General features: G+C 41.9%; 1 protein-coding gene across 2 annotated transcripts in view; it reads left to right on the top strand.

Moving 5' to 3' along the window:
• Samd8 (sterile alpha motif domain containing 8) overlaps positions 1-22,802 on the top strand; it is a 50,634-nt gene that overhangs the window by 8,716 nt on the left and 19,116 nt on the right. For both annotated transcript variants that reach the window (XM_052189872.1, XM_052189873.1), the window contains exon 2: positions 20,866-21,458. In XM_052189872.1, coding sequence (XP_052045832.1) covers positions 20,866-21,458 — 593 coding nt within the window. The remainder of the gene's footprint in view (positions 1-20,865; positions 21,459-22,802) is intronic.

A 22,802-nucleotide genomic window follows, 5' to 3' on the forward strand; every position in this document is an offset into this window, starting at 1 on the left:
TTGATCTTGTACAGGTTTTGTGAAGGGAACCACTGCTCTTTGAGTCCTTAGGTGGAGCAGTTCTGTCACAGCCAAAAGGCAGTTTTGCGCTTGTCCTTAGAGACCTCTGGCTCCTAATCTTTTCACCTCTTTGAAGATGGTCCCTGGACTCTGTAGGAGCAGGTTGATATGGTGGCTAAGTGCTCAGATCCTTTGCACTTTGACTGTGAGGTGGTTGGTTGGTTTGTTTTAATTAACTGCTTATCCATTGCACAAAGAAAGTTCTCCGATGCAGTTGTGTACTTTGAGAATCCCTCTTCTGTCGTGTAGACTAACCCAAGACTCCTGAGCTCTGATAACCTCAGTGTCCTAGCAGTTGGTGTTTGTTTGTTTGTTGTTTGCCTGAATTCCATGCCTTTGTGAACCTCTCCATCTGTTGGTGTGTTTGATGGCCGTCTAGGTTGATTTTGTGTTTAAGTTTTCATAATAAATTTAAGTGTGAGGGTCTTTCATTGATATGCAGATATCATTTCCTCCGGTTGTAGTGTTAATCAGATTTTTGTTACTTTAACAATATCACTTAGGGAGATGGTTTATTTGATAATTGGTGGTTTATCAGATAATTCATGGCTAGTTGGCCTTGTTGCTTTTTAATGTGTACAGAGGAATATCATGACAATGAGGATGGCAAAGCAAGCTCGCTTACCTAATGCCTGGAAAGAATGGCCCCGGGCCAGAAGAGGTGGGCTCCACAGGCCGCTCCTCCCCAGCTTGAAGTCTCCCTGGGGCTTTTGGGAAGCTTTGCAGATGCAAGTATAACAGATAACTACTTAAAAGTGGAATTTTTAGGGATTTTGTTTTTGGGGTTTTTTTTGGGGGGGGGAGGGTCTTGAGACAGGGTTTCTCTGTGTAGCCCTGGCTGTCCTGGAACTCACGCTGTAGACCAGGCTGGCCTCAAACTCAGAAATCCACCTGCCTCTGCCTCCCAAGTGCTGGGACTAAGTGTGCGCCACCACTGCCTGCCTGGGATTTTGTTTTTTGAGACAAGGTATTAGATAACCTGAGCTGGCCTTGAACTCATTCTGTAACTGAGGATGATCTCGAACTCCTCCTTCTGCCTTTGCCTTCAGAGTGCTGGGACCACACCATAACACATAGCTTGCTTTTGGATTTTTGAGGCACCTTCATAGACTTTTTTGTCCTGGAACTCACTCTGTAGACCAGGCTGGCCTCGAACTCAGAAATCCGCCTGCCTCTGCCTCCCAGAGTGCTGGGATTACAGGCATGTGCCACCACCGCCCGGCATTAGGGTTTTTTGATAATAAATCATTGGAGTAGATTTATATTTTCGCTGTCTGTTTGGTTTCCCGTGGTAGGGTTTGAGCCTAGGCCTTCTTAACACATGGCTAGTACTGTGCTATAGCCCTAGCCCAGTTCAACTTTGACACAAGGTCTCACTGATTTGCCCAGACTGTCTTTGAAGTCACTCTGAAGCCCAGGGTACTTGAAACTCAGGCAGACATTGAACTTTCCATCCTCCCATTTCAGTCTCCAAGTTCTTGGGATGACAACCCGTACACCAGTAACCCGAGTTCTTGGTCAGGTACTTTGTCGCTCATGTGACAAGGTAACAAACTGATTATTTTGGGTTCACTTGTTACTAAGGTTTTTGAGGCATTTATAATATTCTGGATGTGACTCCTTTGTTGGATAAATAACTGTGCAGGATTTCCATGCTGTGTAAATGTCTCAGCACTGTGGTGGTGGTTTCCTTTGCTATGGAAAGTGTCTTAGCTGCTACTATTGCACTGTCTTTTTCCTTTTGTTACCTATGTATACCTTTAAAAATGTTAGTGATCTATACCTGTAATTCCAGCACTCTGGAGGCAGAGAGGCATGCAGAACTTTTAATTGGAGGCCAGCCTAGTTTTCCTAGTAAGTTTCAGGAAAGTCAGCATTAGGAGATACCCCCATCCCCACCCCCACCCCCACCCCCACCCCGCCACACATAACTGTTGGTAAGTTCTAGGGGTATAGTTTGGAGATAGAGCATTTGCCAGTATGTCTGAGGCCCTGGGTTTAAGCTGTAACACTGAGAAGAATTTGTCAATAATAATACTACCATTGAGATACTTAACATTTCATATTAAATGTTGTGTCTAATATGTTGGTTTACTTATTCATATGTGTACCTACATGCCCCACACTGTGACATATGCCACAGCTTCCTTTTGGAGATCAGATGACAGCTTTCAGTTGTTGGTTCTCTCCCGACATGTGGTTCTGGCCAGCTCAGAGCAGCACTCTTGGCTTTTTAAGAACGGGTTTCTCCGTGTAGCCCTGGCTGTCTTAGAACTCACTCTGTAGACCAGGCTAGTCTCAAACCCAGAGGTCCATCTGCCTCTGCCTCCAGAGTGCTTGGATTAAAGGCATCCAGGCTAGTCTCAAACTGAGAGATGCACCTGCCTCTGCCTCCCAAGTGCTGGGATTGAAGGTGTGCACTGCCTGCTGTTGTTGCTGCTGCCGTTGTTGCTGCTGCCGCTGCCACCACCACCACCACCACCGCTGCCACCACCACCACCCCACCACCACCGCCTGGCTTAGAGGCAGCACTCTTAACCATTGTTCTTTCTGAGCTTTATATCAGATTCTGTTGGTGGCATGCTCTCTCACATTCAGCTCCCTATCTTTAGCTTATTCAACTGGAAATTGAACAGTTATACTAGTTCTTAGATCACTGCCAGTGTTAACATTGTAAGTATTCTGTCCTACTGATTACCAAAGTGATGGATTCAAAACCTCAGATAACTGTTTAAAATCTCTTAGCTCTCTGGTATAAAGCTGAAAGCATTTTTGAGTTACAGGTACAGTTAATGGGGGACAGAGTTGGATCTGTAGTCGTGGTTTTGTTGATTGGCTCAGTTTTTGTATCTTCTATTAGTGTTTGTAGACATGCACAAATTATCTGATTTTCTGTTTATGTCTATTTAAGTGAAGTGTACGTCACTGAAAAATAATGTTTTAATTTTTTCTTTCTAACCATCACATATTACATGCTAAATATACAAAACAAACTTTAGAAAGTTAGCATGAAGAGCCCACCCTAGGAATAACTATTAATAGTCTTTTAATGATTTATTTTTATTATTTTTAATTGTGTGTGTGGTTGTGTGTGTGTGTGTGTGTGTGTGTGTGTGTGTGTGTACAGGTGCCTGTGGTCGCCAGAGTGCCAGATCTCCTTGACTGGAGTTACAGGTAGTTAGAAGCCACCTGATTGGGTAATGGGAACCAAATTCAGGTCCTGAAAGAGCAGTGCATGCTGTGACAACAGCTCCTCTTACTTTTTTTAAACGAAAAAAGGCATGTCATTTTCAGTTTTTAGGATAGTCTTAAAGAAAAAAGAACTTTTAAGTTTCTTCCTTTGAAATATTGAGTTATAGGGAGTAGCAAACCCCCGTTTTGTTTTCAGAAAGTACAGACAACCCATGTACTTCTATCCACTTTCCTGCTGCAGTCACATCTTACATAACTACAGAAGTGTCAAAACTGCCATTTTATCAAGAATAGATGCTTATAACCATTGTCCCAATCCTGGTAAAGATCTGTTCCTTCTCTGCCATATCTCTAATCCTTGGCAACAACTAATCAATTCCATGTATATAATCCTGTCAGGTTGACAGTGTCCCATTAGTAGAACAACATAGTATGTGACCTTTGAGACTGGCTTTCCCTCAAGCCTCGTGCCCTTGAAACTCACCCAAGGTTTTGAATATACAATAACTCACTCATTTTTACTGATGGGCTGTCACATGGAATCTTTGGTTTCTTGGACATCTCAGCTACTACAAATAGTGCTGCTGCAGTCATTTGTGTGTGGGAGTTTGTGCTAACATATGTTCTCATATCTCTCTTTGGAGGAGATACTCAGGAGTTTAATTGCTGGGTTATATGGTTATATGATAGGTGTAGGTACAGTGGTCTTCACTGTGGCTTAAACTTCCTGATGTGTTCTAGACTGACCTATGTGAGACCCTGCCAGAGAGAGAGAGAGAGAGAGAGAGAGAGAGAGAGAGAGAGAGAGAGAGAGAGAGAGAGAGAGAGAGAGAGAAAGAAAGAAAGAAAGAAAGAAAGAAAGAAAGAAAGAAAGAAAGAAAGAAAGAAAAAGATATTGTTCAGATGTATTTTATTGAGCCAGGTGTGGTGGCGCACACCTATAATCCCAGCACTTGGGAGGCAGAGGCAGGTGGATTTCTGAGTTTGAGGCCAGCCTGTTCTACAGAGTGAGTTCCAGGACAGCCAGGGCTATGCAGAGAAACCCTGTCTCGAAACCCCCCCCCCAAAAAATGTATTTTATTATTTTCAGTTGTGTATATGACTACATACATACAAGTAAGTGTATGTGGTGATTCTGCAGCCAGAGGCTTCATATCACTTGGAGCTGGAGTTATAAGAGTTTGTGAGCTTCCCAGGGTGGGTACTAGGAATGGGACTTGGGTCCTTTGGAAGAAAGAGTGCTCTAAACTACTGAGCTGCATCTACAGTCCCAAAGCCAAATGTTTTAATAAACACTCCATTTGGCTAATTATACTAATCACTATACCGTCCAGGGTTTGTGTTTGTAACCAACTGTTGGTACCAGGAACTGACTTTAAGGTTGCAGGTCACCTCCAAATCTAGTGATGACAGTGACCTCACCCATAGGCCATAGGGACCCCTGCATCTGTTGCCATGGCAATTGCCATACATTCCCACATCCCCAGTGTCTACCTGGCTCACCTCCCACCCTTACCCTTGAGTGGTTACATCACAACCCAAGTAAAAGGCAGACCCTCCTGACCTTTGCTCTCTTTCCCCCTTTATTTTTGTCACCACCTTTTACCCCCTTCCCCCACAATAAACCTCTCTCATGTGGAACTGTATTGGCCTGGTGTGGTCTGTCTGGATGTGAGCTGCGATTCTAACACAATACCAACCACTGACCACCACAGCCCAGCTGACAACTATGCAAATCCAGAATGTAGGTGATTCCATAGAATTGTGCCAAACTGAATCTTATCTGTCCCCTGCCCGTCCAAATAAGAGATGAATTATTCTGTATTAAGGAAATGTGATAACTCAATGTACTTCATCGTTTTAGCCTCTATCCTAAGATGAAAACAGATAGGAAGACAACTGGGGACATAAAATGGCTAGTTGTCTTAATGTTGTGATGGATAGTGTACATCTCTAAGTAGTTGTCTTCCCTTCCTCTAACCCCATTTGGAGTAAGGGCCTTGCTGTGACACAAGCTGGTCTCAAATCACAATCCCTGACGTGTGCATCTCAAGTACTGGCCTGTAGGCATATGCAGCCACCTTGCCCGGAGCAAGTTGTCATTATTGTGATATGTGTGCTGAAGTGGTTTTATTTATTAAATGATTTACCCTTATTCCACCTCACTCACTAAATCTGTCTAAATACATGCAAAATGCATGTGGAAAAATGTTTGACTCTTGAATTTGAATTCTTGCATGCTAATTTCAAGTAGAATCTGTTGTTTGAATTAGATTTTTCTGCTCCTTGTTGTCTAATTTATAAAATGAAGTTAACTGTGCTCCTTTGTCACTATTTTTATATTTATTTTGTAACCTGTCACTTGGGAGATACAAGAATGCAACTGTAAAGCAGAGAGCCCTCCGAGCGGAGTGCACGGAGTGCACGGAGTCCGTAGGCAGAGATGGAGCCGGTGGGTGTTAGTGCCGCTGGGAAGTGGCCTCCTGTGCACACACTCCCATCAGCAGGCTTGTTCTCTTAAGTGACTCTCGCTCCTTTCCTTCCCTCTAGACATTCAGATAATTTTGTTTCCTGTACATTGAAGTTAAACTCCCAATACCCAACACAGGAATCTGATGTCCTTGTCAGACATCATGCTTCTCTCCCTGACAGGCTGAAAATGACTAAAGCTACTGAAAGAAAGCCACTAAATAGTAACAAGGATTTACAGGTTTTTAGACAGTATCATAGCAATGGTTGTCAACCTGTGGGTCATGACCCCTTTGGGGGTCTCAGATATCCTGCATAGCAGATATTTACAGTATGACTCATAGCTATAGCAAAATTACAGCTATGAAGTAGCAACAAAAGTAATGTTATGGTTGGGGGTCACCACAACATGAAGAACTGTATTAAAGAGTTGCTCGCAGCATTGAGGTTGAGAACCACCGCTCTATCTCGATTCTAAGTCCTGGGTTAGAAAAGTTGTTTATGCAGCTTACTGAAACAAAACACGCTGTGCTTTCAAAGAATGCAGAGTGTAGGCATTTGATGTGAAGGGAGTAAAGGCATCTCTTGAGTCTCTCCAGGTTTTGCAAGGACACAACATGAACTTTGCTTTACTTAGTTTTGAATCAGGATCTTGTACGGACCCAGTCCAAGAATTCAGAGGTCCAAAGGGCTTATATAGAATCAGTGAGATGGCTCAGTGGGTAAAGGTGCTTGCCGCTTTGACATGAGCTTCATCCCAGGATTCCTAAGTTGTCCTCTGTCCTCTACATGAATGCTGTGACACTGTGTGCAGGAATATGGAGGGGTGCTCGCTGTCTTTCATTCTGATGTTGTCTCTGTCTCTGTATCTGTCACACACACACACACACACACACACACACACAACAAAAAATGTAAAGGACTCTTCATAGTCTATCACAGAACAGTTGCATGGGATAGATATTACTTTAAATGCTGAGCTAGGCTGCTAGGAATGACTTGCGGCATGGGATTTGGACTGGCCTGCAGAGAAGTGCTACCTCTGTCACAGAAAGTTGTATTAGAACAGCATGCAACTATTGAGTTATCCTAACAGTGGAAAAACAGTTTAGTTAGAGAATAGGAAAAAGTCTTAGTTACCTTTTTATTGCTGTGATAAGACCAATGACCAAAGCAACTTGTAGAAGAAAGGGTTTATTAGCAGTTTACAGTTTCAGGTTGAGTCTGTTACCATCATTGCTGGGAACATGGGAGCATGGCAACAGGCGGGCAGAGTGCTGGGAACTCACATTCTTGTCCTCAAGTAGGAAACAGAAAGATAGCCAACTAGGAATGATGTGGGCTTTCAGAACCTCAAAGCCCACCCCAGGTGACATACCTCCTCCAAGGCCACACCTCTTCCCAGATGGGGGCCAAGCATTTAATATTCAAGTCTGTAGGGCCATTCTTATCAAACCACCACAGTCCCACTCCAAGATGGTGTTTCTTTGCATAGCCCTGGCTGTCCTGGAACTTGCTCTGGAGACCAGGCTGTCCTGGAACTTAAAGATCACCTGCCTCTGCCTCCTGAGAGCTGGGACTAATGGTGTTCACCTGCCATGACCTCCCAGCCCACCATAGCTCTTAAATAGACATTTCTCCTAGAAGAAAGAAAGAGATACACTAAAAATTCAGTGATTAAAGGGTAACTGCTGATATTAATATCAGAATGGCAGATTTAAAGTTGATGTTTATTATAAGCTATTCTCATCTCATCAAGAAAGTATATAAGAATATCATAGAAAATAAGTTGAACTCAAGCCCAGTGTCGTGGCTTGTCTGTACTAGCACAGTAAGGCTAGAGTCACAGATCAGAGGCCGCCTTGGACTATGCACTGTGACCTTGCCTCAACAACAGTTACAAAAAGTTTTAAAAAGAATGTTTAGTTGTATAAAGTGGTGAATACCTATGATTCTAGCATTTGGATGGCTAAGAATCAGGTATTCAAGGCTATCCTTGGTTATTAGTAGGTTAAAGGAGATCCTGTCTCAAAAACAGATTATATCTGTTTTGAGTTGTATAAATAATTTAGATAACAATGATGTTTACAAAACTCTACCCTCAGTTTAGAATTAAATTAACTTTAAAAAAATAAAACAGACTTTTAAGTTAGATTTATTTTAACCTTTTTTTTTTTAATTTCACAAAGATAGACAAGCAAACAGAAATATATCACCCCAGAGGTTGGAGAATTGACTCTTACAGGTAAGGGTGCTTGCTGCACAAGTCTGGAGGACCTGAGTTCAGATCCTTATCCCCTATGTAAAAAGCCACACTTGGTGGAGGGCATCTGTAACCTCAGCATTACACTGTTGGGAGTGAAGCTAGGGCTACTGGCCACCATCTTAGACCATGTTTAGTGAGAGACTCTGTCTTAAAGGAGCAAGATGGGAAGTGATAGAGCAGGACATCTCTGCACACACAGGTGCATGTTCCCCGTCCCCCAACAAATAAATTAATGCATTATAGAAAATATATTGTACTCAAGCTCACTAGTAATCCTCAACTTGGAGAGCATCTTGGGCTACCTAGTGAGGCCTGATTCAAACAACTGAGGCTGGAAGGGATTGAATTCCTGTTAGGACACTGAACGCTTTAGTTAGCAGGATTTAAACTAATCTGAGAAACAAATTAAGACAGCCTTTGTGCGCCGGGCCGGGCGGTTGTGGCGCACGCCTGTAATCCCAGCACTCTGGGAGGCAGAGGCAGGCGGATTTCTGTGTTCGAGGACAGCCAGAGCTACACAGAGAAACCCTATCTCGAAAAACCGAAGTCCAAAAAACCAAAAAAACAAAAAAAAAAAGAAAAGAAAAGAAAAAAAAAAGGCACTGTGCTCAGTATGTTTTGATTGTGTAACCAGAGTACATAGAAAAGATAAAGTGTTATTTGTTGTATGCTCTACAGAACAGTCAGCTGCTTTCATTTCATCTATATAACTTAGAATGAACTAAGGCCAACTGATAGTCCAAGGCTGAATGTAGGGGTGGACTTTGTGTCTTGATGAGACAGTGTTAACCTTTGCTGCAGGATTGCTTAGTTGCTCCTGACTTCAGAATGTGCTTTTAGTTTTTATCTCAAATTGAAATGTTTCATTTAGCTGGGTGGTGGTGGCACCTGTAATCCCAGCACTCTGGGAGGCAGAAACAGGCAGATTTCTGAGTTCAAGGCCAGCCTGGTCTACAGAGTGAGCTCCAGGACAGCCAAGGGCTACATAGAGTAACCCTGTCTCGAAAAAACCAAATCCAAAAAAACAAAAAAAAACAAAAAGAAAAAGAAGAAAGAAAGAAAGAAAGAAAGAAAGAAAGAAAGAAAGAAAGAAAGAAAGAAAGAAAGAAAGAAAGAAAGAAAGAAAAGAAAAGAAAAGAAGGAAATGCTTCATTTATACATGCCAGTTAACACGTCAGCCCTGGGAATCTTAAGGATAGAGCCCTTGTAGACAGTACATGAGGCTTGTGTTCAGTCCCCAGCAGTGCCAAAACAAAACACCTTTGGAAAAGAAACACGTACCAAGCTTTACACGCAGTGCTTTTAACTGTGGATGGAGCTGACATGGTGTACATGTCACTGTGGGAAACAAAGGGCGAAGGGTTATTGTGAGTTTGCAATGGAAGTGCCAAGCTAGTCAGGGTCACATAGTGAGGCTCAGTTGCAAAACAAAGCCAACATGAATCAAGACTTATTGGTATAATTGAGTTAGTGTTTATGTAACATCTTGGATTCTCTGATCTTGGATTCTGATTTATAGAAACTTGACCTGTAGTGATGTGGTAATAGCGATAACTTTGTGAACAACAGTTAACAGTGAGGAATTGGACATGCCAGTGTGGTGACTAGTACACTGTAGCATCACCGTGTTTCATAACACTCATCAGCACTTGTGCTAGGGTAAAGTCTTCTCTAGAGAAATTTTATATGTGAGAGAAATATAACCATTAGTTTTATAGGTTGTAATTTTTATAGTTTTAAAATGCTCTTTGAATATGTATCACATATGTATATACAGACCCACACATACATATATACATACATACATACTGGATCCTAGACTGGCCAGCATGCTCAGAGATCCACCTCTCTGCCTCCTCTGGGCTGGGATTATAAACATGTTACTATGTTCCCTTTTCCACTGCTCTACCTCAGTCTTTTGAAGTGGTTCTTACATGGGTGCTGGGAAGCCAGTGAGTGTTCAAGTGGTTTACCAACTAAACCAGGCCTGTAGCTAATTGTGTATATTGTACTTCTATATAATGATCTTGCTAACCTTCTTTAGAAACTTTTGTGGTTGTAACTGCTGTTGTTGATGTTTGTTTGATTGTTTTTATTTTGTTTGTTTGTTTTTCAGACAGGGTCTCACTGTGTAGCCTTGGCTGGCCTGGAACTTGTTATATAAGACTAGCCTGGAAGTCACAGAGATTTCCCTGCTTCTGCCTTACAGGTGCGAGGACTGTAGACGTGTGCCACCACACCTGGCCAGTCTGTCTTTCTGTCTGTCTGGCCTTCCTCCTTATGACATCCACCTTTGGTCCCCTACAGTGTGGAACACTTACTGACTGTGGTATCCTTGGTTTCCGGTTTTGGTGTATCTCCTGCCACAGCGCTTTGGGGCTTCTGTATAAGCGTCAGGTTGACTGCACGCCTTTTGCTTCACTCTGCCTTGTTGCATTTGTTAGAGCCTTTAATGTTTACTAGAGGCGTCAAGAATCATCTTTTTCCCAGGTATCAGGAGGAAGGCTTTTCTCATGAAATCCGATACTAGTAGGTTCTTCAAGGATGCCTGTTACCAAGTTGTGATGTTTCTTTGTATTTTTAGTTTGTTGGGCTTTTACAATCAGAAATGATGGATGAATGTTGTCAGATGTTTTTCTTCATAGTTTGATGATTTTGTGGTTTTGCTCTTTTACCTTGTTAATATGGGGAGTTGGCTACTTATATTTTCAGATACTAAATCAGCTTGGCATTGTTGAGATAAATGCCACTTTGTTTTAATTTTATGTCATTAAATTTGTTTTTGTTTGTTGTAGCTCTGTGCATGAGGGCTAACAGTTCATGATAATTGTTTTCTTATCTCTTGAGTTTGTTTTCAAGACTGAATTCAGGAAATCTTTCCTTGAAGGGCTTGTAGAGAATTGTATTTATTTGGTTGGTTAGTTTTTCGAGACAGTTTCTCTCTGTAGCCCTGTTTGTCCTGGAACTCACTGTTGGATTTAGAGATCCCCCTATCTCCCGAGTGCTGGGAGTAAAGGCCTCGCCTGTACACCACCACCACCTGGCTTTAGTATTATTTCCTAAAGCTGCAAGTGACCACTGAAGCCCTCTGGGCCTGAAATTTTCTTGTTAAGAGTGTGTTACATACTCAATTTCTTTAAAGATTTGGGCATTTTGTTTGTGTTTATTTATGCAGGAAGTTAAGATTAGGTCAGCAGACAACTTGATAGAGCCTGTTCTCCCTTTCCACATGTGTGTTCCGGGCATCAAAGTCAGGCTGTTTGACCTGGCAGCAAGTCAGCAAGTGCCTTTACCACAGAGCCATCTTGCTGCCCCCCACCCCCATTAAAGATGTCTGTTCTCATCTCTTTTATTGCCCTTACCATGAGCTTAATATTCTCTCTTCCCTCCCCATCCCACCCCACCTTTGTCTTCCTCCTTAAGCAGAGTTGGGGTTTTGTTAGCTATTAATGAATGTTATAGATGGTAAGCTGTGCTTCTCAGGAAGAAAGCAGGGTGTGGGGTAGCTTCTCTGAGAGCCACTTCATTGTCCTTTCAACACACAAGGATGCAATTTTGGTAAATTTGAAGCAGTTATCAAAGGGGGTTGCAAAAAACTAAAGGAGATCACAGTATAGTTCCTGAAGGGCAGGGGACAGGATTCTAATTGATAAAGTAAAAGTCTAGATCGTGGGGTGCCTTTGCTGTAAGCAAAGTTAACAGTCTTGTTTGAGATACTCAGAAAATATCCAGCGAAAGGAATGAGGCTCTACTGTGGGTCAGTCACATTCAGGCTTTATGTCTGGTCATTTATAACTTTAACAGTGAACGGAATATCTCTATTGTTGGTAGCTTTTACAGCAGTTGTTAATTGTGCTGGATTCCTCCTTCTCATTAAGCAAGAGGCTTCAGTCAGACTTCAGAGTGAGGGATTTCTCTTCCCCATATAATGTTCCCTGTGTTGCTTTCTGTCCTTCCTCCTGCCCCCTTCACACACACACACACACACACACACACACACACACACACACACCTTTAGACATGGTTGCATGGTTGCATTATGTACTGTGCTTTCTGTCCTTCCTCCTGCCCCCTTCACACACACACACACACCTTTAGACATGGTTGCATGGTTGCATTATGTACTGTGCCTGTCCTGGAACTCACTGTGTAGATCAAGCCATACTTGAGGTCACAGAAGTCTGCCTGTACCTGTCTCCTGAGCTGTGGGATTAAAGTTATGTCCTGCAGATCCATTTGAAGTTTTCTGTCATTTCTTCCATGCTAAATAGGAGCGTTGACCCTACTTACCAAGTTTTAACCTGTCTGCTCCTGGGGAGACACAAGGACATAGATTGGAGGGAGTTGTCATTTGAAGGGAAATCAGCCGTGCTTCAAGGGGAACATGGATAAGAAAGTCACATCGAGAGGGTCCGAGAAGGAGGCTCAGTTCCACCTCATCACTTACAGCAATCCAAGGAGTTCCTCAAATCTTTTAGGGACTTCAACTCAGTCCAAACTGGGATTGGTGGTGTTTATGCAGAAGAGGATCTCAGGGTGAGCTCCTTTGAAGCAGAGCTGGGCCTTTTACGGTGTATTTCGTTTTATGTGTGCACAGGTTCTATCTGTCTGGGGGTATGTGCGCATGATTTTAGGTGCTGCTGGAGAGCCCCAGATCCCCTGGAGCTAGAGCTACAGGCAACTGTGAGCCACCTGACTTGGAATCCCAGGTCCTTTGTAAGAGCATTCTGTTTCTTAATCACTGAGCCCTCTCTCCAGCCTCCACAGTTGGGACTTATATTTTTAAAATTATTTTATGTGTATGGGTGTTATGCCTGCATGATGTGTGTCTGTGTACCATGTGTGTGCCTGCTGCCCATGGAAGCCAGGAGAGAATGCTAGATTTCCCTGCACCTAGGATCATAGACAGTTGTGAGCCACCGTCTGAATGCCAACCTGAGTCCTCTGGAGGAACTGCAGTTGTTCTCCCCCCTCCCACATATTCTTTATTTACATTTCAAATTATTTCCCTTTTCCTGGATCCCCCTCCCCGGAAGTCCCATAAGCCCTCTTCCCTACCCCTGTTCCCCAATCTACCCCTTCCCGCTTCCCTGTCCTGGTATTCCCCTATACTGCTGCACTGAGCCTTTCCAGGACCAGGGCCTCTCCTTCCTTCTTGGGCTTTATTTGATATGTGAATTGTGTCTTGGGTATTCCAAGCTTCTAGGCTAATATCCACGTATCAGTGACTGCATTTCATGTGTGTTCTTTTGTGATTGGATTACCTTACTTAGGATGATATTCTCCAGTTCTATCCATTTGTCTAAAAATTTAATGAAGTCATTGTTTTTAATGGCTGAATAGTACTCCATAGTGTAAATATACCACATTTTCTGTATCCATTCCTCCATTGAGGGACATCTGGGTTCTTTCCAGCTTCTGGCTATTATAAATAGGACTGTTATGAACATAGTGGAGCATGTGTCCTATTGCATGCTGGGGAATCCTCTGGGTATATGCCCAGGAGTGTTATAGTGGGGTCATCTGGTAGTATCATGCCCAATTTTCTGAGGAATGACCAGACTGATTTCCAGAGTGGTTGTACCAGCTTGCAACCCCACCAGCAGTGGAGGAGTGTTCCTTTATCCACATACTCTCCAGCACCTGTTTTCTCCTGTTTTTGATCTTAGCCATTCTGACTGGTTTGAGGTGAAATGTCAGGGTTGTTTTGATTTGCATTTCCCTGATGACTAAGGATATTGAACATTTCTTTAGTGCTCCTCCGCCATTCGATATTCCTCAGGTGAAAATTCTTTGTTTAGCTCTGTATCCCATTTTTTAATGGGGTTATTTGGCTCTCTGGAGTCTACCTTCTTGAGTTCTTTATATATCTTGGATATAAGCCCTCTGTCGGATGTAGAGTTGGTAAAGATCTTTTCCCAATTTGTTGGTTGCAGTTTTGTTCTTTTGACAATGTCCTTTGCCTTACAGAAACTTTGTAATTTTATGAGGTCCCATTTGTCAAATCTTGATCTTAGAGCATAAGCTATTAGTGTTTTGTTCAGGAAATTTTCCCCTGTGCCCATGTCCTCAGGGGTCTTCCCCAGTTTCTTTTCTGTGAGTTTCTGTGTGTCTGGTTTTATGTGGAGGTCCTTGGACTTGAGCTTAGTACAAAGAGATAAGAATGGATCAATTTGCACTCTTCTGCATGCTGACCTCCAGTTGAACCAGCACCATTTGTTGAAAGGCTATCTTTTTTTCCACTGGATGGTTGCAGCTCCTTTGTCAAAGAGCAAGTGACCATAGGTGTGTGGATTCATTTCCGGGTCTTCAATTCTATCCCATTGGTCTACTTGCCTGTCACTATACCAATACCATGCAGTTTTTTAACCCAATTGCTCTGTAGTACTGCCTGAGGTTGGGGATATTGATTCCCTCAGAAGTTCTTTTACTGTTGAGAATAGTTTTAGCTATCCTGGGATTTTTGTTATTCCAGATGAATTTGAGAATTGCTATTTCTAACTCTATGAAGAACTGAGTTGGGATTTTGATGGGGGATTGCATTGAATCTGTATATTGCTTCTGGCAGGATGGCCATTTTTACTATATTAATCCTCCCAATCCAGTAGCATGGAAGATTTTTCCATCTTCTGAGGTCTTCTTGGATTTCTTTCTTCAAAGACTTGAAGTTCCTGTCATAACAGATCTTTCACTTGTTTGGTTAGAGTCACACCAAGATACTTTATATTGTTTGTGACTATTGTGAAGGGTGTCATTTCCCTAATTTCTTTCTCAGCCTGTTTATCCTTTGAGTATAGGAAGGCTACTGATTTGCTTGAGTTAATTTTATATCCGGCCACTTTGCTGAAGTTGTTTATCAGTTGTAGGAGTTCTCTGGTGGAGTTTTTTTTTGGGTCACTTAAGTATACTATCATATCATCTGCAAATAGTGATAATTTGACTTCTTCCTTTCCAATTTTATCCCTTTGACCTCCTTATGTTATGGAGATATGGAGAGAGGGCAGCCTTGTCTAGTCCCTGATTTTAGTGGGATTGCTTCAAGTTTCTCTCCATTTAGTTTGATGCTGGCTACGAGTTTGCTGTATATTGCTTTTACTATGTTTAGGTATGGGCCTTGAATTCCAAGACCTTTAACATGAAAGGATGCTGAATTTTGTCAAATGCTTTTTCAGCATCTAATGAAATGACCATGTGTTTTTTTTCTTTGAGTTTGTTTATATGCTGCAATTATTCTTAACTGTGGAGCCATCTTTGTAGTCTCAGAGTTGGAGAGGGTTTTTTGGTGGTGGTGGTGTTTTTTTTTTTTCCTGGCGGGCTCCAGCCCGCGGGCTCCACCCTGCTCACTCCAGCCTGTCTATTTATTATATATAAGTACACTGTAGCTGTCTTCAGAGACCCCAGAAGAGGGCATCAGTTCCCATTACAGATGGTAGTGATCCACCATGTGGTTGCTGGGATTTGAACTCAGAACCTCTGGAGGAGCAGCCAGTGCTCTTAACCATTGAGCCATCACTCCAGCCCTGAGTTGGAGATTTTTATTAAAAGATGTTTTCAACATAGATTTAAAAAAAGATGGTTAAGACAAAGAAGGGAGGAGGGGCTCAGAAAGAAAGTAGGACATGCCTGAGAACATAGGTTCTGGCTTCTCTTAGGGAGTTGCCTAATTTTCTCTTTTTCTGAGGGAAAAAGACATGGCCTCACTATACAGCTAGGCTTTGCCCTGCACTCACTATGTAGCCCAGACTAGCCCCAAATTCTAAATATTACTGACTTGTTCTCTTTAGTGCTGGATGATTGGTGTGTTCCAGCATGCCTGCTTTCTATTTAACATACTTAAATATATAATATAGTTGTCATAATTACATAAATTTCCCACTTAAAAAACTGATTATGTTATATCTGTCTGTTCTGGTCAATGTCTAATGAATCTTTTTCGTGAATTTTAATTTCTTGCTTTTGGATTCTAGATACATTTATATTCTTACATATCTTATAAATATTCCTGAAGTCACAAGACGCAGAGAAAAGTCTACCCTAGGGTAATCTTTCTCATTAGCAACAAAATAACATTTAGGAGTCAAATAATTCTTTTTTTGAAGAGAGATGATTCTAGTACCCCATAGCTTTCTGCTTTTTTTTGTTTTGATACAGGCTCTCTTTATGTAGATCTGGCTGGTACAGAACTTGCTATATAACCAGGCTGGCCTTGAACTCGTAGAGATCTATTTGCCTCTGTCTCCTCAATGCTAGGATTAAAAACATGTGCCATCATTCCTGGCAGATTATTTTTGTTTTTAAGGAGGATGTTTTAGGATTATCATTTCTGTGATGAAACACCATGACCAAAGCAAAATGGGAAGGAAAGGGTTTATTTGGCTTATACTTCTACATCACTGTTCATCACTGAAGGTCAGACTAGGAACTCACACAGGAAAAGAACCTAGAGCAGGAGCTGATGCAATGGCAAGGAAGGAGCACTGCTCACCGGCTTGCTCTAATAGCTTGCTCTCTCTGCCTGCTTTCTTATAGAGCCCAGAACCTCCAGCCCAGGGATGGCACCACCCACAATAGGCCAGGCTCTCCTCCATCAATCACCAATTAAGAAAAAGCTCTACAGGCTTGCCTACAGCCCAGGCTTTTGTAGTGGCATTTCTCAGCTGGGGTTCCCTCCTTTCAAATCACTCTAACCTTTGCCAAGTTAGATAAATCTAGGCAGTACAGACGCCCTTGCTATGTAGTCCCTCCTAAATTGTCTCTCTCTTTGTGGTTCACTCTGGCCTTGAACTCTGTCATCTTGATGTGGCCTCCAGAGTGCTGAAGTTATGGTATGTACCACACAGCTGGCAGAATTGTAAGATTTTACCAGCTTCTCTAGTGTCGACTTTCTCCATGCTAGTAACCCCCCTCCCCAAGTGGTAACCATCCACCTGCTGCCAAATATCCCTGGGAAAGGAGGAGAATTAGCCTTAGTTGAGAACAATGGTTTTAGATTTTATTTTGTCATACTGGTATTGTTGTATATTCTTCCTAAAGCCCCATGTGATGTGAATTATTCTTCAGCCTGATTGGGATAGGCTTTATTTTTGTCCATGTGTGAAGTTAGGAAACCTTTTGAATGTTTTTTTTTCCCATCTTGACACATGCATGTCTTGATGAGTATTCAAGGAAGACCCTTTGTGGATCTCTGCATAGTTCTGAGTGTCTCTGTAGTATTCAGCCTACAAATACAGCCACATTGATCAGTTCAACTCAGCTCAACATGTCTGCCAGGCCTCAACTTACCTGCGTTTCTCATCTTATGACTCTTCTGGCTTAAACACTTTCAGGGTGGCTGATGGTTCAGCATTTTGAATCATTTTTTCATATATTTTATTTATCATTTGATTGTTTCAAATCAGAGAGTAAAATTTGTTCTGCTTTTATATCTTGGCCAGAAGCAGTGGTCCTGCAGATAATTGATATGAATCAGCTATTAGTTAAAATGGAAAGCATCCTTGAACATTTATTGACACTAAAATTCCTTTGGTTTGTATAGAACCAGTAATCTGACATGCTTTTTGTTCAAAGTATCCTGTTCCCTGCAATTCCTGTGGTTCAACATGACTATTAAATGGACCCTAAAACTTACTATCATTTTTAATATTCCCTTTTAATACATGTTCTCACAGTTGGAGCTAAATATTGGTTACTGTGGCCCTGTGACTGTTATGTAGTAGCACACAATTAAAGGACATGCACTAACCTGCTGAGGCAGAGTAGTGAAATGTATCACGCTTTTAGGGCATTCCCACAGCAGGCTCAAAGGCTTGCTTCTGTGTTACAACTCGAATTATCTAGTAGCTAAGGCTTGGCCATCAAAGCCAGTTAGCTTGATTGAAGTTGAAAGGACTGGTGAGTTAGTATGGGGGAGGAACATGAGAGAAGAGAAAATTACTTTGCTCAGAGTGTGAGCTGAGACTGTCCTGAAGCAGTGCTGGGAGGATGGGAGTGACTTGGAACCCGCTGGTGGTGAGCCATTGGAGAAAGGGAAGGGAGCAGGGTAGAGAGAATGTGCCAAAGGTTTGTCATCTAAGGTTTGCTGATTGGTAACTGCAGCTGAGTTTCTTTTCTTTTTTTAAGATTTATTTATTATTATATGTAAGTACACTGTCTTTAGACACACCCGAAGAGGGTGTCAGGTCTCATTGTGGATGGTTGTGAGCCACCATATGGTTGCTGGGATTTGAACTCAGGAACTTTGGAAGAGCAGTCAGTGCTCTTAACCGCTGAGCCATCTCACCAGCCCTGCTGCTAAGTTTCTAACATATCTTGTTAGGTATCTAAGTATGATGATTTAGTCAGCATCCTGGGGGGAAAGGAAGATGTAGCAAGAAGGATGAAACCATCTAGAAATGGATGTAAACTCAAACATTCCAAAACCATAGTTAATGGAATTTTACCAGTGCTTTATGTAACTGCAGCGGGGCTCTCCCTGTAGATGGATGGTAGGATGTTCATTTCCTAAGGCTGGGGAAGAAAAATGTGACTTGATAATGAAATACGGTTTAAGGTTTCTAAAAACGAGGGTTGCTTTTTTCAGTATCAAGACAAAAGTCTTTTTTTGTTTTGTTTTGTTTTGTTTTGTTTTGTTTTTGTTTCTTTTTCGAGACAGGGTTTCTCTGTGTAGCCCTGGCTGTCCTGGAACTCATTCTGTAGACCAGGCTGGCCTCGAACTCAGAAATCCACCTGCCTCTGCCTGCCAAGTGCTGGGATTAAAAGGTGTACGCCATCATCGCCTGGCTGACAAAATTCTTTTTTTTGTTTTGTTTTGTTTTTTTTGCGTTTTTTGTTTTGTTTTGTTTGGATTTGGTTTTTTTCCAAGACAGGGTTTCTCTGTGTAGCCCTGACTGTCCTGGAACTCACTCTGTAGACCAGGCTGGTCTCGAACTCAGAAATCCGCCTGTCTCTGCCTCCCAGAGTGCTGGGATTACAGGCGTGCGCCACCACCACCCGACTGACAAAATTCTTAATGATGGACATTTCCGTCTTTGGGTAAATTTTCTCATGTTTATTTCCTGTTTCCTGAATATTTTTGATGGCACTAGTGAGCTTACTAGTTAAAAATGTCTGCTTTTGTTCAGTGATGACAAGTCTTTAGACAAGTGTTTGTGTGGCTAGGGAAGACTGTAACATCACCTGCCTTTTAGTTTCCTTAACCTAAAGAAACCAGGAAGGTTTTCTTACTCCAGAATGTGTGCTATAAAGCGATGTTAAATCAGGAGATCAGAGGGCCGTCTGGCTGGGAGGAGAGGAAGATGATGCTGACCTGGCCATTGTAGAGAACAGGCCTTTGTCCTAGGATACTCATTTGTGCTGTTTTGTTTTACTTTTTGTTTTTTTTTTTCTTTTGGGTTTTTCAGACAGGGTTTCTCTGTGTAGCCCTGGTTGTCCTGGAACTCACTCTGTAGACCAGGCTGGCCTCAAACTCAGAAATCAACCAGCCTCTGCCTCCCAAGTGCTGGGATTAAAGGCAAGTGCCACCACCGCCCAGCTTTGTTTTATTTTTTAAAAACAAACACTATAGTTTAATGAAAGTTCACAAAAGAAATGTGTAACTCGTACCTATCCAGAACATTTTACTAAAACTTTTTTTTAAAGCTAGTTGCTGTATCATTGTGGATTTAAAGAAAAAAACAACCAAACAAACAAAATTGACCTATCCTGTTTTTAAACAATTCAGAAGGAAATATAGTAATTTATTTTAAATTCAGAAAACCCACTGGCTGTAATCATTAAGAAGTTGACATATGAGAAGAAGTTTTTGTTACCCTTTTCTTTTTCGTATAGGCATTTGTCTCCCGTGTATCTGATACATTTTAAAAATTGAAATAGACCCAGGTTTTACAAAATAAAGAGTATAAATAGCTGAGTAAGATCAAAGCAACAAAAAACATGAGTACTTTAAAAAACTGCATTAAGTAGTCTTTTATAACTATAATCTGAGTTTTACTTCATGAGTATATTGACATGGCAGTTTTATTTTAAATCTTTGACCACTGATTCTAAGAAAGACCTTTTCAGTTGTGCGGTGGGACTTTCAAGAATTAGGAGGAGCCAGCAGTGGCCGTGCGTGCTCCATCTCAGCATTCAAGAGGCAGAGGCAGGCAGATCTCTGTGAGTTTGAGGCAACAAGAACTAGTTCCAGGACAGCCTGGGCTGCACGGAGAAACCCTGTCTGAAAAACAGCAATACTTTTAGGAACTGAGATCATAGCTATTTTTTAAACCTTTAATCTGTTAGAAAAATAATTTCATAACTAGCAGATAGAAATGTTCAAATCTAAAGGGTCCTGTAATTATACTATCTACAATTTGTGTTCTTTTCCTCCTCAAGTGGAGAATTTTTTCCATGACAAGACAATTTCAGAAATTAACTTTTTCTAATATATCTTTTATAGATCGCATTTTATGAAAAATACTACCCTCCCCCCATTTTATCCAGAGCATCATTGTTCGCAGTAGCAATCTTTTTGAAGTGATCATGACTGATATGCCGTGGAAATGCCATTTGTAAGCTACCTTTCCGTAAATGTTAAAGCTGGGGTTGTAGCTCAGGGTAGATTGCTGGCCTTATCTGTGTAAGTCCTGGGTTCAGCAACAGCCCACCACAACACCAGAACACCACAACACCAGAGCCATTGCCATCCGCCTCATTACATTAGTGCTAATCTACTGGAATCACTCATTGCTGAGTAGCTCTTGTTTCTTTGACTAAAGATGCCAGTGGGGGCAGTACAGGTACTCTGTTGGGTTTTGGTATGTGTACTTGCATTTCGTCTTTAATGAAAAGGTTGAACTGCATTCAAGGTTTGGTTTTATTTCCCTATTTTCCCTTGGCAGGAAGTGGAGGAGGAAATGGCAGGCCCTAGTCAACTCTGCATTCGCCGCTGGACTACCAAGCATGTGGCTGTGTGGCTGAAGGACGAAGGTTTCTTTGAGTACGTGGACATTTTATGCAACAAGCACCGCCTTGATGGGATCACATTGCTCACGCTTACTGAATATGACCTCCGCTCTCCTCCTCTGGAAATCAAAGTCCTAGGAGACATTAAACGGTTAATGCTCTCCGTCCGAAAACTGCAGAAAATACATATTGATGTGTTGGAGGAGATGGGCTACAACAGTGACAGTCCTATGAGTCCCATGACTCCATTCATTAGCGCTCTTCAGAGTGCGGACTGGCTCTGTAACGGGGAGCCCACACACAGCTGTGACGGGCCCATGTCTGACTTGAGTTCTGATCAGTACCAGTACATGAATGGCAAAAGCAAGCACTGTGCTCGGAGACTGGACCCCGAGTACTGGAAGACCATCCTGAGCTGCGTCTATGTGTTTATAGTGTTTGGGTTCACATCTTTCATCATGGTCATTGTTCATGAGCGAGTGCCTGACATGCAGACCTACCCTCCACTCCCAGATATATTCCTAGACAGGTAAGCTTTGTTTCTACATGCTGAGTTCATAGAGGTCTCTAGACTCACACAGCGCTAGTAAGTGGGGGAATTACATCGTGATCATAGCTGGCGTCTGTGTTCCATTGCCTTGTCTGGTGCCATCAAAGGATATGCTTTGCCAAGCGTGGTGGCTCATACCTGTACTCCGGAAACTGAGGTAGAGGGACCACAGATTCAAATTCTGGGCAGTGTGTAAGAGATATTATGTTAGGAGGACATTACCTGCCTTTCTTTTTAAAAAAAATTTTATTTTATATGAATTAAATTTATTGATAATAGTACAAATTAATTCAGGGATTGATTCTGTTTTTATTATATACTGAATACAACTAAATATATATTAAATAAAAAATTGTTTATGGCTGGGCAGTGGTGGCGCACACCTTTAATCCTGGCACTTGGAAGGCAGAGGCAGGTGGATTTCTGAGTTCAAGGCCAGCCTGGTCTACAGAGTGAGTTTCAGGACAGCCAGGACTATACAGAGAAACCCTGTCTCTTAAAAAAAAAAAAAAATTGTTTATGAAAAACAAACAAACAAAAAGAACAGTAAGTTTTTTACAGCCGTGATCTTTAAGAATAAGTAGTACCACCTTGCTTTCCATTGCTGTTGGTTGGGCTACGTCTGCAGCTATCTTGTGGGAACATCAAGAAGAGTGATGAGACCTCCTGTAGCAGGGACTAGTATTCTAGTTGGTACTCAGCCTGCTCGCCTCTTACTGTATACTCAACAAACTGTTCTTCCTGTTTTAAAAAAAAGTAATAGATTTTAAAGGAAAATAATCTATGACTATTGTTAACAGATGAGAAATGAGACTGTCTCTGCATCCTTTAGTGTGCAGTTGATTCAGGCAAGCTGTTAGTGGATGCTAAGATCCATTTGATGGACAAGTATAGAGCAGCAGCATACTCACATGATTGAAGGGTCAGCTTCCTCTTTGCTGAACTCCAGAGAAAATGGTGCTGGACGCTGACAAAGATCATCTTTAACCACCTTGTCAGATCCACCAACACAGTGGAGCAGACCAAACGTATGCACTGGATCTAGTGCTCAAAGCATCACCCTAGATGATATTCTGATCATCTTACTCCTCAGAAAATTTTAACCTAAATCTGATCATGAGGAAATAAGACACACAAAAAGGAGCATTGTGCGTGATAGCTGATCTAGATTCTCCAGAAATGTCAAAATAAACAAAACCCAGGGGAATCATGAGGGAAATGGAAGGGACATATAATTGGATCCTAATCAAGAAAATGTAGTTACAAAAGACATGTTGAGGATAAAAATGTGACTTCGGGTCGTGTATTAGCCGATGATGCAGA

This window comes from Apodemus sylvaticus, chromosome 8 (assembly GCF_947179515.1).
Source record: "Apodemus sylvaticus chromosome 8, mApoSyl1.1, whole genome shotgun sequence".
Classification (NCBI taxonomy): domain Eukaryota; kingdom Metazoa; phylum Chordata; class Mammalia; order Rodentia; family Muridae; genus Apodemus; species Apodemus sylvaticus.